Source organism: Pseudorasbora parva, chromosome 21, assembly GCF_024679245.1.
Source record: "Pseudorasbora parva isolate DD20220531a chromosome 21, ASM2467924v1, whole genome shotgun sequence".
NCBI classification, from domain to species: Eukaryota; Metazoa; Chordata; class Actinopteri; order Cypriniformes; family Gobionidae; genus Pseudorasbora; species Pseudorasbora parva.
This window is the reverse complement of record NC_090192.1, coordinates 10680485-10705499: the sequence shown is the minus strand read 5'-3', so window position 1 is coordinate 10705499 and position 25015 is coordinate 10680485. Positions and strand designations below refer to the sequence as shown.

Here is a 25015-nt window from a genome sequence, read left to right as displayed (position 1 = left end):
GCGTGCTGTTTTTGCACTTCCGGTTTTGTCTTTAAGTGAAATGTAACATTTCGCTTGTGATGTGTCAACTTGTTGTCCGGGCAGCGAATAAAAGGTGCTTTTTTTGTAACTGAAGACAAAAGACACTGTGGCGGTGAATACTGTCATGCTCGCTCAATGAGACTCTCAATAGACTCGCTCTAATGGCCTGATGTTGCACTGTTGTGCCTTATGACCGGACGGACTGACAGCAGCATGTCGCGCCTGATGTTTCTAGCAGCCGCGGCGTTTCTCTTGTCCGCTCCTGCGAGCGCCTCTCAGGGGGACAAAGAGCCCGTCTACCGTGACTGCGTCAAACAATGTGTCCGGACCAACTGCACAGGGGCCCGACTGCGCGGATTCCAGTCCGCTCAACCTCCATATATGGCACTCACTGGTAATATACTAACATATTCGTATTGGATAAGACTAGTCGTGTTGGGTCTTAATATTTTTTTTTAAATAATTGAAATGATTAAGAATTTGTATACAACATGTCTGTACACATTTTATTGGACAGTAGGCTAGTTAGTGTACATCTAAATATGAGATATTATTTATTATATGAGATAAATATTATATAATATTTATGAACACGACAAAAACTTTCAAGGGGGTTTTTGGGCACTTGAATGGGTTTTGGACACTTGTCAGGCTTGGAGACCAGCTTGCCGACCAGCTAAACTACACCAGCAGGCTGGGAAACCAGTTAAGCAAGCTGGAGCAGCCTACAACCATGACTGATTTTATTCATTTTTTTCTCCTGACAACACGCACAAACACGCACACACACATTTGATGAATGACTGCTCTTCTTAATTTTGTAATTTCATCTGAATGTCAATATGTGTAAGATTTAGTCAGTTGAAACTTGTTTAGTGATTAATTGATCTGATTTTGAGCTTAGTTTTTAATGAGGGTTTCAGGGTTATTATCGGTAACCTATTAAAACAGTTTCTGTTAATGAAAGTAAAATATAAATATTATCAACTTTAACTAAAAAGAAAATTGAAATGTTGCTTTGGCAATATATACTGCAAAAAAAAGTAAATTAAGAAGTAAATTAAAAAGTAAAGTATAGTAAAGTAAAAATAATAATAATAATAATAATTATTATTGATTTCTAAATAGCAATATTGGGGGGGGGGACAAAGAAGAAAAAAATATAATAAAATTACTAATAAAACTGAAATAACACTGGAAGGATTTGTGGGTACATTAATCTTTTAAATGTGTAGAGTAAAAAAAATAAAAAAATAAAGTTTTAATTGAAAAGGTCCGATTAGAGCCTTTGGGGTACCAGAAAGCCCTGAGCGGCATGCTATTTTAAATGTAATACTAATTATAATTTATGGGGTTTTTATAACCACAAAACCATTTTTCGACATCTTTGCTATTAATTTAAACCTATATATATAGGCTAATCGAGTAAAAACATTCAGTTTTAATTCATATTGGTGCTGTTAATAAATATCTTCAATTAAATTATGGAAAATTAATATATTATTCATATATCTACACGTCATATTTTTAATTGACCTTTTACAGTAAGCTTTTCTCTTGTCTGTCATCAGTTATTCAATAATTCAAGTAAATTGTCAACACAATTTTAGAAACATGAAGCAGCCCAACAAATCAGCATGTTAGAATGATTTTTTTAAGGATCATGTGACACTGAAGATTGATAACCGTAAAAACTATAACTGTTGTTTTAAATTTAAATGAAATATTTCACAATTTTACTGTTTTTACTCTATTTTTTGATCTAATAAATGCAGCCGCGGAGAGCATTAGAGACTTCTCTCAAAAACATAAAATCTTACCAACTCCAAAACTGTGTGTATATATATATATTATAAAGTCAATAAAACTATGAAAGCAAATAATAAAACAGATGGTTAATTATATGTATGAAAACAACATATTTTAAGTTTATTGCAAAATATGCATTCACCGATCAGGAATAATATTATGACCACTGACAGGTGAAGTAAATCACACTGATTATCTCTTCATCACGGCACCTGTTAGTGGGTTGGATATATTAGGCAGCAAGTGAACATTTTTTCTCAAAGTTGTTTTTTAGAAGTAGAAAAAATGGGCAAGCATAAGGATTTAAGCGAGTTTGACAAGGGCCAAATTGTGATTGTCAGAGCATCTCCAAAACTGCAGCTCTTGTGGGGTGTTCCTGGTCTGCATTGGTCAGTATCAATCAAAAGTGCTCCATGGAAGGAACAGTGGTGGACCGGCGACAGGGTCATGGGCGGCCGAGGCTCATTGATGCACGTGGGGAGCAAAAGCTGGCCCGTGTGATCCGATCAAACAGACTAAAGGATATTTCCTTTTGTGGCATAATGTCGATTACCGATTAAAAATATTTTGATTAAAAACCGCTTTAAAACCGCTCCTCAAAAATGGAAGTTAAAGTGAGGTATTTTCAATGGAGATTCATCTGCGATGCTTTTCTAAAAGTGAGTTAAAAGGAGTTTGCAGCATGTATATTGGACACTTGACTGCTTTTCCTTCCTCATTCATTTCCAAAAAAATATTACATTTGTAAAGAAATTAATATGTAGACATATATTTGCCTACAAATATATTTTTAATTAAACAATTTATAAGAGAATATATTACATAAATTAATTGTTCAGACTAATTGTGCGTTTAGAGTATAAAAAACTTTTGATGAGATTTGGTTAGTATTGTAAATTGACCAAATGTCAGATTTATCAGACCTTTTCTGTGCAATGGATCATTTTCAGGCTGGACGTGTCGTGATGACTGCAGGTATCAGTGCATGTGGACCACTGTGGGTCTGTACCAGGCAGAGGGCTACAGTGTACCACAGTTTCACGGGAAGGTTAGTGTCAGAATGGCAACCAGTGGGAAAGGAGACCAATTTGATCCTTATCATCACTATGAACCTTTCAAATGAACCTTTTACCTTGATACTACAGGGTTTTTGTCTATTTGTGATTTTGTCTAGTGGCCATTTGCTCGTTTCCTGTGTTTTGAGGAGCCTGCTTCTGCACTGGCCTCTCTGCTCAACGGTCTGGCATGTCTGCTGATGCTGCTGAAATACCGCAGCGCTGTCCCTCGTCAGAGCCCCATGTACCACACCATCACCGCCTTCTCACTGGTTAGTCTGTCTGCACTAGTATAGAGAACAAGTTCTTATTCATAACTTGTTTAACTTGTGAATGGTTAAAACATTTTATTAATCACGATTATTCTCATTTGAGATATTCCTTTTTACATTTTATCAGTTATTGCACTTTCACCTGAGCAACATTCAATGGATTGTCAACATGTATGCAGGTTTTATTTTTGCCTAATCTAGTTTCCTGGGGCCTGTACCATGATGGTAGTTTAACAAACTCAGGGTTACTGGATTAGTTTCTAGTTGACAAAACCAAACCAGTCTATTCAGGCTATGTTGGTCCCATGATGCTGATCATCAGCTTTCTCTGTCAACTCAGGCTTTGATCCTGAGTTTTAGAGTTTAGCTGTGACATCAGTAGTGAACAGCCAATCACACGCTGTGGATCAGTGAAACTGAGATTCACTTCCCGTGAGAGAAGCAATGAGATTAATTTCTCTCTTCTGCGGAATATTAAATGATTGAAAAATATTATGAATTTAAACAAATGTATACAGCAAGAAGAAAAGAACTGTCTATAAAAGCGGTCAACTTAAAGAAAAATCTTACAATGTTAATGCAAGTAAAAGTTGTGAAAGTTAGTCTTGACCTTTAATTTGGAGTAGAAACAGGGGGAGTGACTTTATTGCATCAGAAGTGTTGCTTTGCTCACAGCTGATTGGTCTCTTATCCTTGGGGCCGGTTGCAAGACTAGTCTTAAAAGTAAGTCATCGAATTTTTTTCTTTAAGACTGGTCCTAACTTTTTAAAATCAGTTACATACAGTGGTAGATCGGTTCAATTAGAAAAGAAAGACTGATTACATTTTGACAAATTGCTAATTGGACAAATTAGTCCTTAAGACACAGTCTTAACGTAGTTGCTAAGTATATGCAACTAGCCAGAACATGACCTGTCCTGGAGCAGGTTAGCTGTGGAGCGTAAGTTACTCTGGTGATGAACACTGCTAAAAGCCAAACCACTTTAATGGTACCTAAAACCCAGGATTGGCACAAACTAAGCTTAAACATATCTGGTTAGCCAGCTAAACCGGCTTCATGGTATAGGCCACATATTATATTTAAATAATATATTTATATTTATATTATACTGTATTTTATTATATACATTAATACACTCTCTATATTATACAAACCGGTAAAACTTTTCTCAGATGCGTAAACAGTTAAGTTCCTTGAATATCAATTCAAATTATGTTAAAGTTTTTTATTAAAGGGATAGTTCACCCTAAAATTATTATTTTTTTTTTAATAAATCATTTAGATATGTCCTTAATGTTTCCACTTTACTTCTCGTGCGAGCTTCAGCACGCACTGACGTTATGTCGCAGCATCCCTCTCATGAATGATCGTATGACAGTATAACGTAAGCAATGATTTATAGGTTTTTGTTTTTAAAGGTGCACTATGCAACTTTCCATCCACTGGAGGGCGCCTATTCAAAACAAAGGCGTAGTTTGATGACGCCAAGTGTGAGGGCAGTATCTTGGGAAATGTGGTCTTCACCTCACAGCCGGTGGAAAATAGGACTTGGGCAGAAATCACGTTCATGGATGGAGTTATTAACGTTACTGTAGTGTAAAACAGAGCAGGACCGAGTGTTGTGGAGCTGATCACGGCCGCTGGAGTGTTTGTTATACAACCACACGGCTCGCGAGTACCGAGATTTTTATTATGACGGGACGGGACACAGTCGCCGGGCGCGCGCACTTCCGCTTTTTCCGGTCATGACTATAAGGTAAAGCCAGCAGCTCTGTTTATCATATTAGATAAATTTAAGTGTGTTTAAAATTATGTTATGCCGTTACTCTGTGCGTTCGCTCGGCGCTGATGTGACATAAGAAAAAATCGCTTCTGCAGAATAAAACCGAGGGTAACGCAGATATGACGCGATTGACAGGCGACTCGCTCAAACGCTATGCTGAAACGTCCCGGTCCTTAGTTAAAATCGCAATTTTCTCACAATTTACAAATAGTTGGAAACATTTGGGATATTGTAAGTACCTTTAAAGCACCTTTAAAGTGAAAAATATTACTATTTTTCTTACACTTATCATTTTCCCTTAAAAACATGGATTCATCCACTCGGGGTCATATGGATTACCTTCAGAATTGCCATGTGTGATTTATTATTTTTATTTATATAAATATAATTTAATAATATTTTCTTGTTAAAATGTTTTTTTAAGCATCAGACGAGCAGCAGCCCTTCAATAGCATGATATGGGCTCACAGAGATGTGATATTTCCCTAAAAATCTTTGTGTTTATCTGAAGAAAGAAATTCATAGACATTGGAGCAAAGAAATATTTAGCCAGCCACCAATTGTGCAAGTTCTCCCACTTAAAAAGATGAGAGAGGCCTGTAATTTTCATCATAGGTACACTTCAACTAATATATATATATATATATATATATATATATATATATATATATATATATATATATATATATACACATACACTGTATATATTTCCCTAATATTTTTAAGGAAATATTACAATATTATATCTCTGCATTTATTCTGCAACCACAATCGCAAGCAATATAGTTATGATTCATTATTCATTATTCATTATCAGATTTATTAGTTTGTCACTCTCACTGAGAAGGTTTAGTTGCAGCAAATAGCATAAGTGACCTTGTGAAGGAACAAAGACTGGCTGTATTACACTTTCTGAATTTCAGCTTTGGACATCTCCAAGCATTAAAACTCGTGCAGGCTTGTTACCAATGCAATATAATGGAAAGTCAAATGAAAAAGACATTTTTAGGATAAATAATCAGCGGGCTAATTTTGCAGCTAATTATGCTTAATTGAAAGGAGCAGAATTCATAATCATGATTAAAATATGATTAATTGTGCAACCCTAGTGGCGTGGAATAAGACAGAAATAGATAAAGTCTCTTCCTTTTGTGATGTTCTCACCGGTATGACTCAAAAATCATTCTCAAACTCAAGAGATATTGGTTTGAATTAGTCTGATGACTCCCTAAATTGTTCGAAGTGGATGTTGACTTGCACACTGGTCCATAAGACATTACTTTTGTCATGTTCTGATTGAAATGAACCCAGAAATGTTACTGTATATAATTTACTCAACCTTAAGCCATCCTAGGTCTATATGACATTCTTCTTTGAGACGAATACAACGGAGTTGATTCAGTGAATGCAAGCCTAAAATGTGAAGCCCAAAAAGTGCATCCATCCATTATAAAAGTAATCCACACGGCTCTGGGGAGATTAATTAAGGCCTTCTGAAGTGAATCGATGGGTTTTTGTAAGAAAAAATATCCATATTTAGTTCTGCTTTTTTGTAAATTTAATACAAAAGGCGGTCACCGGAAGCTGGATATTTTACTTTATTAGTGTTAAATATTTATATTTTTTCTTACAAAAACCCATCAATTCACTTCAGAAGGCCTTTATTAAGCCCCCAGAGCCGTGTGGATTACTTTTATAATGAATGGATCCTCTTTTTAGGCTTCAAATTTAGAGCTGCCATTCACTGTCATTACAAAACTTGGAAGAGCCACACTGTAAACCCTAATGTTGTCTTTACTTAAACAAATCAAGTAATCTTGACTAAATATTACTAATTTAGTCCAAAAACTCAAATATAACTTATTAACCTACAAAATACATAAACTTAAGATTTCAAGTTGAATGAACTCAAAATCATAATTAATTGAAATAGCTCACTCTGGTCTTGCTTTGATGTGATTGGCCATGCCAGGAGTTCTGTCTGGCAACAAGAACTAATTCACTGATTGGAGGACATTTAAAAAAGGCGGGTCCTTTTCTGTTGCTGATTCAAATTAAGATGGAGACTTTTTCATTGTGTGCAATCTTAAAATCGGTAAGTAAAAATTCTTAAGTTACTAAACATAATAATAATATGTGAACTAACTTAAAACTAACCCGACTTTATTTCTGTTTTAATGAAAATAATAGTTTTGTTGGAAGTCACCATGATGGAGATAAGTGTTTGCTTTAGTTGGGCTCTTGACCCTTGACTGTGTAATATTAATAGTTCTCTGGCTGCTTTGTGTTTGTAATACACATTTGTGAAGGAACACAAAGTCAAGAGAAAATATAATCATGTATTAGCAGAATCCCTGATCTCATGCAGAGTCTAATGCTCTGGTTGTCAAAGCAGTTATTAAGAGTTTTGAAATATTAATAAAAATATCCATGAGATTCTTTACTCTTGTGGTAATTGAACAATTTATTTTATTTTTTTGTGCACAAAATGTTTAAATCTACGGCATTAGTTAGACACATAGACCGTAAAAAAATATGGACGACTCGACATCATCCGTTTCCGCTTGCCATATTTGAAGCTTTCAGGCGGCCTTGCACGGCGCTGACATCTTGGGACCGAGTCTGCGCAGTAGCGATTTCGGGACCGGAGTTGCGCAGTAGAGCGCAGGAAGTAGAGCAGGAAGTACAGTCGCGATATCAAAAGCCCGCCCACACTCTCGCAGATGCAGAACAATTAATTATGTTGGTGTGAAAAAGACAGTTATGGAAATGTAGAAATTACAGCTAAAGCTCCAATCTGCTCCCAAAAATTTCGAAAAAAGTCCGTTAGTGCCTCAGTGACAACTTCACTCAGAGAAGCCGTCAGTCTCAGCTGTCAATCATGACGTCACACCCCCGTTTTTATAGCATCAGATAACTAACTCAAACTAAACTTATTTTTAAAACGAACACCTGAAATGAAATCATCGTGATGATAACTGCCTTCAGTGACATAAACTAACTTTGGGGGAAAATTTTTGAAGCGTAATTTTATTATTTAGTTTGCCTCGCGTCCATTAGAAAACACAGAGGGGCGGCTATACTGGGACCGGTCACCGGGGGGCGATCGAGGCGCGAAAGCTTCAGTAAATGAGAGGGAGACTGCAGGCTTGGTTAGACATGCACAGACATCAAGAATCTGTATATGAATCTCTACAATGGTGACAATCCAAAAAAAAAAAAAATCCGATAAACAGATCAACACTGAACATAAAACAAGCTACAATAACATCAGAACAAAACAGCAAAAGTAAAAGAAAATAGTAAGAATCAAAGAAAATGTCACAATTCAGATGTATAATTTATTCATGCTGCAATGCATGCTGAAGTTTTGATTGGTTGTACCCAGCATGGTTTACTGAACTTCTGGTGTACCCAGTTTGGTGAACTTAACAATATAAGTACATTGAACGTGAGCACCAAGTTAAGTGAACTTAAATATATACGTTTTGGGAGACTCCATTGCTCAATTGAATTGAGGGAATGAGTTTACTCAAATCAATTAAGTTCAATCAACTTATTAGGGTTTTCAGTTTTAACTCGGATTGTATTCGTCTGAAAGAAGAATGTCATACACACCTAAGAAGGCTTGAGGGTGAGTAAATTATGGGGTCATTTTCATTTCTGGGTGAACTATCCCTTTAAGGCTTGTGAGATCTTGGTAAGACCAATTATTCTTTAAAAAAATGATGTAGTACTCTAAATTACTAAAAGAATCTTTTAGGATCCTAATTCAGTATGATTATAAGCAAATTATCACCTAAACTTTATTAAATGAAGGGATTTTTTGCAACAGGTGGCAAAAACACTGGAGCCATTATCATTAAATTCCTTACAATTTTCATCCCTATTCTACACATCTGCACAAAATAAAAGACGGATCCAAAACTCTGAAAATGTAATATTTTACTTTAATTTCATGAATCAATTTTTAAATGTTATGGGCATAAAATGGGAATAAATACTTGGATTTTTCACTAGTTCTATGTCACTAATCAAATTAGTGACATTATGTGACTCTTTGGTCTTGTACAGATGATCAGATGCTCGTTGGACTGTTCTGAAATAATGCTGGATCACGTGATCAGTTTTGTTCATGTCATCTCGAGTGCTGCTGTCAAATACTAAGACATTACAAAATTCTAGATATTTAATTTTCAGTTCATACTGTTGTTGTGATTAAAAAGAAAAATCAGAAAAATACAAAAAACACTTTCTTCAAGTGAAAATGGACCCCACTGTAAATGTAAGTGGTGTTCAACCATGTTTGTGTGTTTATAGATTTCACTGAATGCATGGTTCTGGTCTACAGTGTTCCACACGAGAGACACCTATCTAACAGAGGTAACATTTCAAGAAATGATTCAAAGACCAATTCTGAACATTTAATGACTGTCATGGCAAAAATATTTCTGTCCAAAGAGTTAATAGAGATTTTCTATCTTTGTTTTATAGAAGATGGACTACTTCTGTGCATCAGCTGTCATTCTCTACTCTATCTACTTGTGCTGCGTCAGGTGTGTGAACAGGAAATGCTCATAACTGGCGACTGACAATATGCAGTGCTGTTGAACTCTTTGTTTATGATGGTGATTTGAGGATTTATATTTGTGTTTTAGGACGTTGGGCTTGCGTAGGCCTGCAATTTCCAGTATGGTCGGAGTTCTGCTCATTCTGGCCTTCACATCTCATGTGTCATATCTGACCTTCGTCAGTTTTGACTATGGGTACAACATGGCTGCCAATGCCACCATTGGTAAGGTGTTATGAATACAACAGTTTGTGTTTACATGCATGATTTTACAGTGACTATGATATACAATGACTATGATATACTGATAACATGTAAGGTCATGTAAAAATAGTGGTTTGGGGGTGTCATGAATGGCCTCTGTTTACTTAAAGTGCCCCATTATGCTTTTTCGGATATTGGCTTTCATCTAGTGTAATATAAATGTTACATTTCTGAAAAGCTTATTAAGAGTTATTGTCTACCAACTGATGCCTGAAATGAAGCGTCAATAATTCCAGTCTTACATCCTACACAAATCTATGTAAGTTTATAACAATAATTTGCATAATGCCAGCCTATGGTCTTCACTGGCTGCCTCTAAACATCTACTTTGACTCACCCTTAAACTCTGTTGTTGTAGCTGAGGCCTGGAAGAGTTTGGTTCATGCTTTCTGTTTTCTGCAATGCAAAAGCAATCCATGCACTTCCAAGGGATGAAGACTCGGGCTCGAATTGGTATGGGAAAACCGATGGCATCGTTAGTGTTTGATTCACTGTGAATCAAGTGCCGAGGAAGGTGCTGAAATTCAGATATACTTATGACTGTTTAGTTTCCGACACACGCTGTACGTGGCAGACCAACCACAAGTTCATCAAACATTTTAGACACTGAAAAAAGAGGTTATGCGAATTCAAGTGTTTTTAGACCTTGGATGCATGTACACATGTTGTAGGAGACTTCCAAAACAAAATTAAAAAACTTTAAAAAACACTATATTGCCAAAGGTGTACATGCACATGACCTTTAATGACATCCCATTCTTAATCCATTGGGTATAATATGGAGTTGGCCCACCCTTTGCAGCTATAACAACTTCAACTCTTCTGGGAAGGCTTTCCACAAGGTTTAGGAGTGTGTTTATGGGAACTTTTGACCATTCTTCTAGAAGTGTATTTGTGAGGTCAGACACGGATGTTGGAGGAGAAGGCCTGGCTCACAGTCTCCGCTCTAATTCATCCCAAATGTCTTCTATCGGGTTGAGGTCAGGACTCTGTGAAGGCCAGTCAAGTTGCTTTGTGCACTGGTGGATAGTCATGTAGGCCATACCCAAACTATTGCCACAAAGTTCGGAGCATGAAATTGTCCAAAATGTCTTGATATGCTGAAGCATTAAGAGTTCCTTTCACTGGAACTAAGGGGCCAAGCCCAACCCCTGAAAAACAACCCCACACCATAATCCCCCCTCTACTAAACTTTACACCTGGCTCAATGCAGTCAGGCAAGAACGTTCTCCTGGGAACTGCCCTAATCATTCATCAGATTGCCAGACAGAGAAGCGTGATTCGTTACTCCAGAGAACATGTCTCTTCTGCTCTAGAGTCCACTGTCGGCGTGCTTTACACGACTGCATCTCACGCTTTGCATTGCACTTGGTGATGTAAGGCTTGGGTGCAGCTGCTCGGCCATGGAAATCCATTCCATGAAGCTCTCTACGCACTGTTCTTAAGCTAATCTGAAAACCAAACAAAGTTTGGAGGTCTGTATCTATTGAGTCTGCAGAAAGTTAGTGACTTGTACACACTGTGCTAGTGTGCTCCTCAGCATGCGCTGACCCCACTCTTTGATTGTTATGTGGCATACCACTTTGTGGCTGACTTGCTGTTGTTTCCACTTCCACTTTGTTATAACACCACTAACAGTTGGCCGTGGAATATTTAGTTGCGAGGAAATTAGAGGAATGGACTTATTGCACAGGTGTCAACCTATCACGGTACCACGCTTGAATTCACTGAGCTCCTGAGAGCAACCCATTCTTTCACAAATGTTTGTAGAAGCGTCTGCATGCCTAGGTGTTTGATGTTATACACCCGTGGTCAAGGAAGTGATTGGAACATCTGAATTCAATGATTTGGAGGGGTGCCCCAATACTTTTGGCAATATAGTGTAGTATATTAGAGCCCCTTTAAACTATCTTAAATATTTCTGGTCTCATTGTGAATGATTCATCAGTGTACTTTATCCAAATAAAAAACTAGTAGTCTTCCACAATCCACGGCAAACTTTCAAGATTCTGCTATTTGATTCCATTCCATTAATTTCATAATCCAATAAATTGCCAGTGAATAAAACCATCATGAATTAAATCAAGTCATGACCTATATTTTAAAATCCTTTTTCATTCAGAACGTCACATTACTGAAATAAAATGGGTTTTGAATGAGGTCTCTTATTGCATGTAATAAAAGCTCAGTCAATTCATTGAACTGTCGGCTTTGCAACATTTTTGACTGGATCTGGATCTGAAGGTTTGATTTTTTTTTTTTTTTTTTTTTACAGTGTTACTTTGATATTTACATACAAACTGTAAAAACAGGTTTTTACAAGGTGCTTATTTTGGTTTGTGTTTTAAGCATTTTGTTGTATGGAAACACTCAGTGTTGTGTAAATACAACACAAAAAGATTTTGTGATTACATTTGTTGTACGTTTTAGATTTTAGAAGTAACTTTATTTGTATTGTAACCGCCAAAGATTGGCAATGTAAAAATTGGCATTGATAACATAAAATGATACCACACATTTTTACACATAAATATTTTTTTCCCAAGAAAGAAATAACAGTTAGGAAAAGTGAAAATAGTTCACAATATTTTTTTCAATACTCAATCCAATTAATTGTTTTATTGCATATGAACTTTTACAGTGTTTTTACTGGATACATGTTTATAACAAAGATTGGTCGCGTCAGCTCTGTGTGAAAATCTATGTAATAATAAGCACCAAACAAATATGATATTTGTGAAAAAAGTTCACTGTTGAACAAGTTCAGGTGCTAACTGTTAAATGTTAGCATGACAGTAACAGCATATATTACTTTTTTATGCAAATTTAACTGGAATGTGTTTATGTATAACATATGATAATGCCTATTTTGATTATCCAGTTAAATCTGTACAGCTTAAAGCTCCTTTGCGCCGTTATTTTTTCATTTTGAGCCTAAAGGATGTTAACCCAAAAATAAAAGCGTTCATAACGCATGAATGAGCCGGCCATCAGTGCAAAACCAGCTTTACACTATGTAATACCTAAAAACAAGAGTCATAAAGTAAGGGTACAGTAGGTATTTGTTTCTAACCCATCTGTCTTTCCCTCTGATCTTGTGCTTCTGTCACAGGCATGATCAATCTGTTTTGGTGGCTGTGCTGGTGTTGGCTGAACCGGAGGATTTTGCCGTACTGGTGGAAGTGTGGTATGGTGGTGCTCTTACTGCATGGCCTTGCCCTGCTGGAGCTGCTGGATTTCCCTCCTCTCTTCTGGGTTCTAGACGCTCATGCCGTCTGGCACCTTAGCACCGTGCCCGTCCATTTCCTTTTTTACAGGTACACATGCATGGCCTGTTTGATATGTTATGTTTTCATCTTGTGTCTGCAGGATGTAAATTGCACACATTAATTTTTGCCCACAATAAAGTGACCAGGGACTGTCAAGCTTTAAAAAAGAACAAAAAACACCATTTAAAGGGATAGTTCACTCAAAAATGCAAATTAGCCCATGATTTACCTAAACCTCAAGTTGTGCTAAGTGATTCTTCTTTCAGATGAATACAATCTGAGTTATATTAAAAAAGGTCCTGGCTGTTTCAAGCTTGGCTCGGCAAAGCTACTTCTTCCCTGAATATAAAAGGCTGACTTGATCTTTAGGAGATCAAAAGTTAGTGAGTGGCATGATATGAGAAATATTCTCAATTAATTAATATTAAAATGCTTTTTTTATTATTATTTTATCATTGGTTTTCATTTCATTGCACTTTTTATTTACCCAATCATTTTGCTTTATTTTGTTGACAATTTTTCATTTTGATGTCCCCCATATTAATTTACACTATTCCATCCACAAATTTTTTCAGTATTTTGAGAGATTTCATAAAAAAATGCTGGATGGAAACGCCAAGATGCGCATCCATTTTAAAGATGCCCACATAAAAAAAGTATGTGATCAATTGAGTCAGCTCCATTTTTATCCGATAAGAAGTCATGAGCATAAACTACAATGGAAGCACATTTACAGAATAAATCCCTCAATGCACTACAAAAAAATCTCTGGCAACTTTGTCTCAACAGAGGTTGTCATTGGCTAACTGGACTAACCAGTGGATCAGTTTCATTGACAGCATCTCAAGTTTGTTTGAGTTATTCTGAAATGCCTGAGCCAAAGTCTGTCATCAAAATGATTTGGTATAATGACCACCCAGAACGGTCTCATATGATGTTCCAATTTTGCCTATCAGTTAAATTCATAACTTTGCACTGAAACATATCCACAAATTTGTTTTTGTTTCCACCACTAAATAAAATATAAAAAAGGGAATTGTGACTTTTTATCTCACAATTCTGACTTTATAACTCGTAATTCTAATTTTACAGATCGCAATTCTGACTTTACATCTCTCAATTCTGACTTTACATCTCTCAATTCTGACTTTATAGCTCTTAATTCTGACTTTACAGCTTCCAATTCTGACTTTACATTTCTCAATTCTGACTTTACATCTCTCAATTCTGACTTTATAGCTCGCAATTCTGACTTTACAGCTTCCAATTCTGACTTTACAGCTCGTAATTCTGACTTTACTGCTTCCAATTCTGACTTTACATCTCTTAATTCTGACTTTATAGCTCTTAATTCTGACTTTACAGCTTCCAATTCTGACTTTACATCTCTCAATTCTGACTTTACATCTCGCAATTCTGACTTTACATCTCTCAATTCTGACTTTACATTTCTCAATTCTGACTTTACAGCTTCCAATTCTGACTTTACAGCTCGTAATTCTGACTTTACATCTCTCAATTCTGACTTTATAGCTCGCAATTCTGACTTTACAGCTTCCAATTCTGACTTTACATCTCTCATTTCTGACTTTACATCTCTCAATTCTGACTTTACATCTTGCAATTCTGACTTTATATCTTGCAATTCTGACTTTACAGCTCGTAACTCTGACTTTACATCTTGTAATTCTGACTTTACAGCTCGTAACTCTGACTTTACATCTCTCAATTCTGACTTTACATCTCTCAATTCTGACTTTATAGCTCTTAATTCTGACTTTACAGCTTCCAATTCTGACTTTACAGCTCGTAATTCTGACTTGACATCTCGCAATTCTGACTTTACATCTTGCAATTCTGACTTTATATCTTGCAATTCTGACTTTACATCTTGTAATTCTGACTTTACAGCTCGCAATTCTGACTTTACAGCTCGCAATTCTGACTTTACAGTTCGTAATTTCTGACTTTATAGCTCGCAATTCTGACTTTACATCTCTCAATTCTGACTTTACATTTCTCAATTCTGACTTTACAGCTCGTAATTCTGACTTTACAGCTTCCAATTCTGACTTTACAGCTCGCAATTCTGACTTTACAGCTTCCAATTCTGACTTTACATCTCTCAATTCTGACTTTACAGTTCGTAATTCTGACTTTACAGCTTCCAATTCTGACTTTATAGCTCTTAATTCTGACTTTACAGCTTCCAATTCTGACTTTACATCTCTCAATTCTGACTTTACAGTTCGTAATTCTGACTTTATAGCTCGCAATTCTGACTTTACATCTCTCAATTCTGACTTTACATTTCTCAATTCTGACTTTACAGCTCGCAATTCTGACTTTACATCTCTCAATTCTGACTTTACATTTCTCAATTCTGACTTTACAGCTCGCAATTCTGACTTTACAGCTCGCAATTATGACTTTACAGCTTCCAATTCTGAATTTACAGCTCGCAATTCTGACTTTACAGCTCGCAATTCTGACTTTACAGCTCGCAATTCTGACTTTATAGCTCTTAATTCTGACTTTATAGCTCGCAATTCTGACTTTACATCTCTCAATTCTGACTTTACATCTCTCAATTCTGACTTTACATCTCTCAATTCTGACTTTACATTTCTCAATTCTGACTTTACAGCTCGTAATTCTGACTTTACAGCTTCCAATTCTGACTTTACATCTCAATTCTGACTTTACAGTTCGTAATTCTGACTTTACAGCTTCCAATTCTGACTTTATAGCTCTTAATTCTGACTTTACAGCTTCCAATTCTGACTTTACATCTCTCAATTCTGACTTTACATCTCTCAATTCTGACTTTACAGTTCGTAATTCTGACTTTATAGCTCGCAATTCTGACTTTACATCTCTCAATTCTGACTTTACATTTCTCAATTCTGACTTTACAGCTCGCAATTCTGACTTTACATTTCTCAATTCTGACTTTACAGCTCGCAATTCTGACTTTACAGCTCGCAATTATGACTTTACAGCTTCCAATTCTGAATTTACAGCTCGCAATTCTGACTTTACATCTCTCAATTCTGACTTTACATCTCTCAATTCTGACTTTATAGCTCTTAACTCTGACTTTACAGCTTCCAATTCTGACTTTACATCTCTCAATTCTGACTTTACATCTCTCAATTCTGACTTTATAGCTCGCAATTCTGACTTTACATCTCTCAATTCTGACTTTATATTTCTCAATTCTGACTTTACAGCTCGTAATTCTGACTTTACAGCTTCCAATTCTGACTTTATAGCTCGCAATTCTGACTTTACAGCTTCCAATTCTGACTTTACAGCTCGTAATTCTGACTTGACATCTCGCAATTCTGACTTTACATCTTGCAATTCTGACTTTATATCTTGCAATTCTGACTTTACAGCTCGTAACTCTGACTTTACATCTTGTAATTCTGACTTTACAGCTCGCAATTCTGACTTTACAGCTCGCAATTCTGACTTTACAGCTCGCAGTTCTTACTTTACAGTTTGCAATTCCTACTTTACAGTTTGCAATTCTGATTTTACTACTCACAATTCTGGCTTTACAGCTCACAATTCTGACTTTACATCTTGCAATTCTGACTTTACTACTCACAATTCTGACTTTATAGCTCGCAATTCTGACTTTACATCTCACCGTTCGGAGTTTCAGCTTCCATAAAGAAAGACCAAGTAGCACATTGAATTTGACATGAAATAAGAATTACATTATATTCCAATAATCTTTTTATTTACAACTTCAAAATATATTTTTTACAGTGTATGGTTTTCTTTTCTTTTTTTTTTGTTCTTGTAGTTTTCTCATAGAAGACAGCCTTCACCTCCTCAACACAGAGAAGCCTGGAGTGAAGCGGGACTAGGAGGAAACCGTCTCAGAACCCCAACCCCTCCTCTGATATCCTTCCCATCAGGGCAAGTGCGAGCCGGACTGAGCCAGGCCTCAACCGCAGTGGCTTCTGGCACGTGCCCTGGGGCTGAAGTTTCAAATTTGAATGTTTTCTTGTGTTTACAATTTCTTTTTACCATACCTTTTTATTTTTTGCATTGAACTGAAGGGTTGTGGTTTGGTCCGGTTTTAAAGACGTGCCACTTTAATGTAGTTGAAACCTGATTGATGTTTGCATTCACTGAGCCTTGCCTTCAATTAAGAAGTGTATTAGCCTTTCTACACCACTTTATCAACACAATACTCTTATAAAAAGGTGCACCGATTAATAACACCTAAACATAAGTTGTTCATATCTCCCATTCATATCCGTCTACATTTGTGGTGAGTGATTTAATGACCCTGCAGTGTATATATATTTCAGAGGTAGACTGAGATTTGCTTTTAAACATCCGTTCACTAGAAGTGTGCTGAACATCAGCACTCAAGGGGTTATAAGGGAGCAGTGTGCTCTGTTTCTGAGACGCGACGGTTACCTCACTAGGGTGCAATACCAGGAGCTACCAGCAGAGAGAGCAGTGCCGATTAGTTTCCACACTGGAAGTCACTGTTCTCTGATTTCCCAGCATAGACTTGGTTGTTTTGTTCTTGTAGCAGTGCATATCAAGTTATCCATTTTTTTCACTGCATATTTAAATGAATAGTCCATCCACACATGACAATTCTGTTGACGTTTATTCATGATGATTTTCAGTGAAACACATAAGGAGAGTTTTAGTAGAATGGTTATACAACGACCAGGGACTGTCAAGCTTCAAAAATGACAAAAAAGCACCATTAAAAGTATTTACCATAAAAACTCTTTCTGTGACCAAAAATGTAGGTCATTATTTGATTATATTTCACTGTAGTTCTTAACTCTCATAATATGGATAGTATTGTGACACTGATGGTATTATAATGGTGTTTTCTTTGCCCATTTTGGAGGTTGGTGGTTACAGTGTTCTTCCATTGTATGGAAAAGAGCAGTGCAAACATTCTGCTAAACGTCTCATTTTGTGTAACATAAAGGAAAGTCTTGAGTAAATGACAGAATTGTTATTTTTGGGTCAGCTACTCCTTTAGTTACTTAAAGGAGAATGTCTAATATCACCACCACAGAGCTACCTATTGCCTGAATATAAAAGACAGACTTTAAGACAGGACGATTTAAAGAGTGGCATGATATGAGATGGCAAAGGAAAAGTAATTTTATGACATTGTTTTTTTTCTATGTTGCTGCTTTAACTTTTTAATTTCCTTATACTTTTTGATATATCCAATCACTTTGTGCTTTATTTTGTTGACACTTTCATTTTGATTGTTAGATTTTTGAGCGACTTATTTTCACCAAGAATGCCTTTGCAATGAAAAATTGCATAGAATTGGATTTACACAGAACGTAATGGATAAGGTGTGCGTGTGCGTGTGCATGTGCGTGCATGTGTGTGTGTTTGTTCCTTCCAGATACATCCAACAAAGATGGCAATATCTGAAATGTTGAAATGACAACAGACTTGTCCATGTGAGGGCATTTCTAGGTCCCCATGAGGAAAATCAGACTAAAAGTCTGCAGAAAGTTTTCTGTGATAGGTTGGGATAGTGTAAGGCGATAGAATATACAGTTTGTACAGTATACAAATCATTATGTCTATGGAAAGTCTCCATAAAACATGAAAACGCAACGTGTGCGTGTGTGCGTGTGTGTGCATTTAGTTGCTGTGCAATTTGAGCTTGTAGTGCATCACATTTACACACAATACTGTACTAACCTGACTGCTTAAATCCTTATGTTAAGCTCCTTCTCTTCTGAACACTTTTCACACTATGCCTTACATTTTTATCTTTTTATCGTTCATGCAAGGCAGCATTTCTCCACAAATCTCTCACCATCCACCATACTCTTACTCACTTGTGCCAGACTATTTCTCTATTTCTTGTATCAAATGAATTCATACAGATTCTAGAGTTATTGCAACTGGAGCCAAAAAACATGTTTGATTGCCTGGCATTTCTTTGTACCAAATTGTCACTTGTGCACTTTGTGTTTTTGTGTGTGTGTGTGTGTGTGTGTGTGTGTGTGTGTGTGTGTGTGTGTGTGTGTGTGTGTGTGTGTGTGTGTGTGTGTGTGTGTGTCAGTACAAGAGTGCAAGCATGATCGGTAAGCCTGGAGGGTAAATATAGCAGTTTAGAAAGGCTAAAAGTGGCATAGAGGGGGAGGGGACAACAAGGGTATCCAGAACAGTGATGGCAGGACCGCTGAGCAGACTCAACAATTTATTGCATCTGTCTTTTGAGTGTCTTAATAAGTAGAAAGGCAATGCTACAGTATTTTTACAACTATGATAGAGTTTTACCAACTACTACTTTTTAAGCAACAAAGAAGTATGTTGCTTTCACCAGAAGGTCCAGTTTGACATTTTGATTAAACATTTGGTCAAAATTGATTTTAAAAAATGAAACGTGCATAGATTAATTGTTCACAATATGATCTATAACATGAATTTAAAGAATAGATAGGGTGAATTAAAGGAAATTTCCAGGTTGCATAATTTGGATAATTTTAAAGAAATCTTCATACACCGCGAGTCCCCTTACAGTGAAGTGGCCATTTTGCGCCGTCATGTTTCTACAGTAGCTCTAAACGGACAAACTTCTCAACAGAGCGTTAGTCACTCTCTGCTGTCTCAGATGACAACATTTTTGTCCTGTGTCGGCCACCGTAGCTTCTCTATGTGGTTCGAAAGGGAGGGGCTAGGGTTATACGGTTGCAATTCACAACCAAAGCTAGATGCCGCTGAAATTTACACACTGCACCTTTTATTGAGATGAATAAAGCAAGATAATTGTTTATGGACGCAAGTGATAGGCCTACTAACATTTATAATGCTTTTCAGCTTCCCATCAAACCATGTTTCATATTTTGTTCTATAGATTTCTAAAGCAGAATAGTAGTCATATGTTATATTTTCTGCAAATTCATTAAATGAAAACTTACCATTTGGTATGCTCTACTGTAAAATAACCTGCATGCTGAATGTAAACTTGAACTTTTTTTCACATTAAAGAAACTAAAAAGAAAGGGAATGATATTTACTGAATGACCAGATTGGTAATTGGTTGCTTTCTGAAAAGCATTTATTAATTTTTTTATTACATTTTTGACACTTGTCTGTATGTAATGTTACAATGCAATGATACAAATGTGAGGGGTGGCTTCTGGGTATTCTAATTGTTAATGTCCCACAGGCACTCCCAAATGCCCCCTCTTTTCATTGGCCAGTTTGATTTGTTACCATCTATCAGCTCAAAATGGACTTGCCCTGTATATCTCCCTACCTTCACTTTCTCTAATCACTCTTTCTGCCCCTTTCTCTTGCTCTCTTTCTTTGTCTTGCTATTGTAATGCACCTTTCATCCTCCAATTGTACACAGGCCCAAATGTGTATACAAAACCTTGAGGAAATTAATAAAATTGTTCTGTATTAATTATTTTACTGTACTATGTTTATTTCAATAACAACAGAGGCTGTGCTGCATTGTGAATATAGTAATACAGCTTGAACGCAAGTGACTTATTGCTTTTATGAAATGTTAATGAAAAACAAACTTAGCAAATTCATATAATGTGTAAACTAAGGATAATATTTGGTCCTATGGATGCTAAGGTGTAACACACAATGGCTGATGAATAGGAGCTTCATGTCATAGCTGTAACAATATTATGTAGACTATATTGCCTTAAGTTTTGAGCTTTACACATGAGCTTTAATGACATCCCATTCTTAATCTGTAGGTTTTAATATGGAGTTGGCCCACCCTTTGCAGCTATAACAGCTTCAACTCTTCTGGGAAGGCTTTCCACAAGGTTTAGGAGTGTGTTTATGGTAATTTTTGACCATTCTTCAAGAAGCGCATTTGTGAGGTCAGGCACTGATGTTGGAGGAGAAGGCCTGGCACACAGTCTCCGCTCTAATTCATCCCAAATGTGTTCTATCGGGTTGAGGTCAGGACTCTGTGCAGGCCAGTCAAGTTCCTCCACACCAAACTCGCTCATCCATGCTTTTATGGACCTTGCTTTGTGCACTGGTGCGCAGTCATGTTGGAACAGGAAGAGGCCATACCCAAACTGTTCCCACAAAGTAGGGAACATTAAATTGTCCAAAATGTCTTGGTATGCTCGGTAAGCATTAAGCATTGGATTACCATAAAGAGAAGGGTGATTCGTCACTCCAGAGAACACGTCTGCACTGCTCTAGAGTCCAGTGGTAGCGTGTTTTACGCCACTGCATAGGATGCTTTGCATTTGCACTTGGTGATGATGCAACTGCTCGGTTATGGAAACCCATTCCATGAAACTCTCTGTTCTTGAGCTAATCTAAAGGCCATAAAAAGTTTGGAGGTCTAGCCACTGACTCTGCAGAAAGTTGGCAACTTTACACTGTGCTCCTCAGCATGTGCTGACCCCGCTCTGTGATTTTTTTTTTTTTGTGGCCTACCACTTCGTGGCTGAGTTCCTGTTGTTCCCAATTGCTTCTACTTTGTTATAATACCACTAACAGTTGACTGTGGGATAATGAGAAAAGGAAATTTCGCAAAAGGACTTATTGCATAGGTGGCATTCTTTCACAAATGTTTGATTTTTTTTTGTTTTTGATTTTACACACCTGTGGCCATAGAAGTGAATGAAACACCTGAATTCAATGATTTGGAGGGGTGTCCAAATACTTCTGGCAATATAGTTTAGTTTTGACAAAACAACATAAATGTCATTATTATTTCACTATGAGAATCACCATCTCTTCCTTTCTATAGTCAAAATGCTTAATGTTCAGCTCATAGTAAGGGAGTAACAATTTAAATGTTCATTTAACTGTAAATTACTGACACATTTATGGTTTTTGCGAGTAAAAATTATGAACTAACAGTGAAAGGATAGTTCCAGAAGTCCCTGTGCTACATGATTATATTTTATTTAAATCGTTTTGTTTTTAATAGATTTTTTATTATTATTATTATTTCTACAGCACCATTCTAGAGCAAAAGTCTCAAAGTGCTTTACATCCAAATATAAAAAAAGAAAACAAAATAAGAGTGAAAAACATTTTTACTTTAAACATGTTTACATAAGTGGGTTTTAGCTGCTTTAAAAAACAAAATTGCAGTGTCCACATATCTTAAATCTAAAGGAAGAGTATTCCACATTTTGGAAGCAACAACCTCATTGGCTGTCACCTTTAGTCTTTAATCTATTGCATTATTGTAATGTCTTGTGTTACCTTGAAGGTGTTTTTTCTTAATGTGTTTGATCCTTTAAACTTTTATATTCAAGTATTGGCCATTTTTAACAGGCAGGCCATGCACAAAGAATGCTGGTTACAAATGTAACCATGTTTTGGTGAATTCTGAATGACCACCACATCCAGCGTTACATAAGTGGATAATCGCAATACAAGCCAGTTTGCAAATGTACAAGGAGAGGACCATGTTGCTGCCACACAGAGGTCCGTAGAGAAACACCCCTAAACAGCCTATGAAGAGGACACAGCCCTGGTGGAATGGCAAGTGATCATCCCAGGCATGGGTTGCAGAGCCTTCTTGTAGGCCAAAGAAATAACCTCAACAGTGACAGCCTCTGCTTAGATAGAGGAGCTTCCCTATAGCTCCTCCTTAAAGGGGTACTTCAGTGCTGGGAAGATGAATCTGTATTTAAACTGGGTCATTAATGTAGTAGAAATCTGAAATTATTTTTTAATTTGGTGCTTTCTAGACTGAGAAAAGACAGAAAATGTATTTTTGTCTCATGGGGATGGAAAACAACAATTCCCAGAATGCTTTGCTGCCCTACGAGGCCACTCCCAAAGCCACCACTACTAGATTACTGAATCACTGATCACTTTCCCACCGCAACCACGTTCATTTTCATAAAATCAGTTCAGTTAGAGAACAGACACTACAATTAAAAACTGAACGTGTCTGTTCAATATGTGATTTAGCTGCTGAGAGAGTCTCACAGAACAAAACGCTTCAGGAGTCAGATTACATTGACAGTCATGGATGAGCTCGTGATGAGAGCTGAGGTAAACGCGTCCGCAACATAGATTCAAAGCGTATGCTCATTAAAAAGGAGAAGTATAATGTATGGCGGAATAGCACTTCTGAGTACTTCGACTCGGCGCAGTAAAAAGTCCCTCCTGAAACATCCTTCCTCACATCTTGAGGGAGGCGGGACTTTTTACTGCGCCGAGTCGAAGTACTCTCAGAAGTGCTATTCCGCCATACATTAAAGTTCTCCTATTTAATCCGCTTAGAATAGCAGCAAGTTTTATTTTATGTCACCATACTAGGTCGTTCAACTATTCTCGTAACTATATTTAAATAGGGAAAACGTGGAGGTGTTTGGTCGCTTCTAACTTGATCTCTGTTTGGTACCATAGTGAATGAACTGGGCTTAGTGGGCTAAGCTATATGCTATCAGATCGTCATCGCGCGTCAGAGCGATTAAGTGCATGCGATCAGATGAGGGAGGTATCAACTCGTTTTAGTTAAGGGAACAACATAGTTTAATATGAAAAAGCGGTGAAGTATCACTTTAAAGCATAACCAGGTAACTTTTCAACCTTCATAATATATTTTCAAGACTCTTGTTGTGATACATCGACTTACAATAGGTTGAATGACACGTCTGCTATAGCCTGACGGGGTCTGTATCGTTTTTAATCACACTTTTAAACTTCGGATTTCGGGTAGTAACCCAAGAACAAAAAGAACTACAAAATTCAACTGCTTTACGGCAAATACGTCACTTCCACCAACACTTCCTTAAATTCGGACGTGCGAGCCCAAATTTCATTAGTTTGCCTGGATGTTATAGTCATGGTTCAAGCTATAATGCAAATTGATTTTTCAAATGTGCAGATTCATCTACGGTAGCTTGATATTATAATATTGCAGGTATATGGTTATTACCTACCACTCAAACATTGAATAGAAGTATCATATAGATTCTGTAAAACGGTAACCAATAGACTTGGCTACTATAATGACGCTGGCTTGTAAACGTGAGCATTGCAATCATTTGGCGTTTGAAAGAAAATAAAACCCATGAAATTATATTCACATGACATGCTGAAACATATGCCACTGTACCTGTGATGAAGAAATTTCACACGCGACGCAAGCAGAACACCTGCATGTGAACTCCTCCTGCAGTGTTCAGGGCTATCATGGTTGTCATGTCAACAAATGCACGAGTGCATCCCCTGATGTAGGATGACAGAGTTTACGACAGTTGTAGAAGACAATACTGTTTCCCAACTGTAGGTGGACCCCGAGAGCAAAACCTACCTGGTGCTGCTTTAAAACACTGAATGACCAAAGATTCACAGTCCGCAAGCAGGGAGTTGGTCCCAGAGGTCAGACCCAAAACTGGAGATGGCAGATCCCTCCTGAAAGGAAGCTGCTTCGATCTGCTCATCAACAAGTTTAGAAGCAAAGGAAACCAGGGTTTGGACAGCCGCTACGGCACTATCAGAAGTACCCTGTGTCTGCCCTGCAGAATCCTGTGAAGTGTCTCCCACAGCAGAGAAATGGGAGAAAAAGTATACAGTCGGTCTGGCCAATCGTGTGACAAACCAAACTGATTGTCATCCTGATGGACACAATGAACTGAGCAGGAGACAGAGAACTCTTTACTCTGTTCGCTGAGAGACCCAACTTGGCCACGTTGTCCAGCAGCAGCTGTGTATCAAGAACATATTGGACTTTTGTCTGAGCACAGAGCAACCAGTCATCTGGATGTGGTAGAATTCACCACCCCTGGGCCCACAGAGTACTGCAATGTATAACCATTCACTGTTAAAAAAGTTATGTGCTATTGACTTCTTATTTTAAACTGTTTTTTAGGCTTGTTTTAAATGAAACATACCTGAATAAATCATGTAAAATATCCTCAATTCTTTAGTCTATGAAATAATTAACTTAATATTTTAAGTGAAATGTGCTTATTTATTTTTAAGCTGAAAT

The 25015-nt window shown here is 37.0% G+C and overlaps 1 protein-coding gene across 1 annotated transcript; it reads left to right on the top strand.

Annotated features, from left to right (window-relative positions):
• pgap3 (post-GPI attachment to proteins phospholipase 3) lies at positions 1–20482 on the top strand. The gene is made up of 8 exons (XM_067429569.1): positions 1–415; positions 2781–2878; positions 3005–3157; positions 9262–9324; positions 9436–9497; positions 9600–9736; positions 12888–13092; positions 16862–20482. The coding sequence occupies exons 1-8, from the start codon at positions 211–213 to the stop codon at positions 16923–16925; spliced, it is 987 nt and encodes a 328-aa protein (XP_067285670.1). The 5' UTR covers positions 1–210; the 3' UTR covers positions 16926–20482.
• Positions 20483–25015: the final 4533 nt, after the last annotated feature.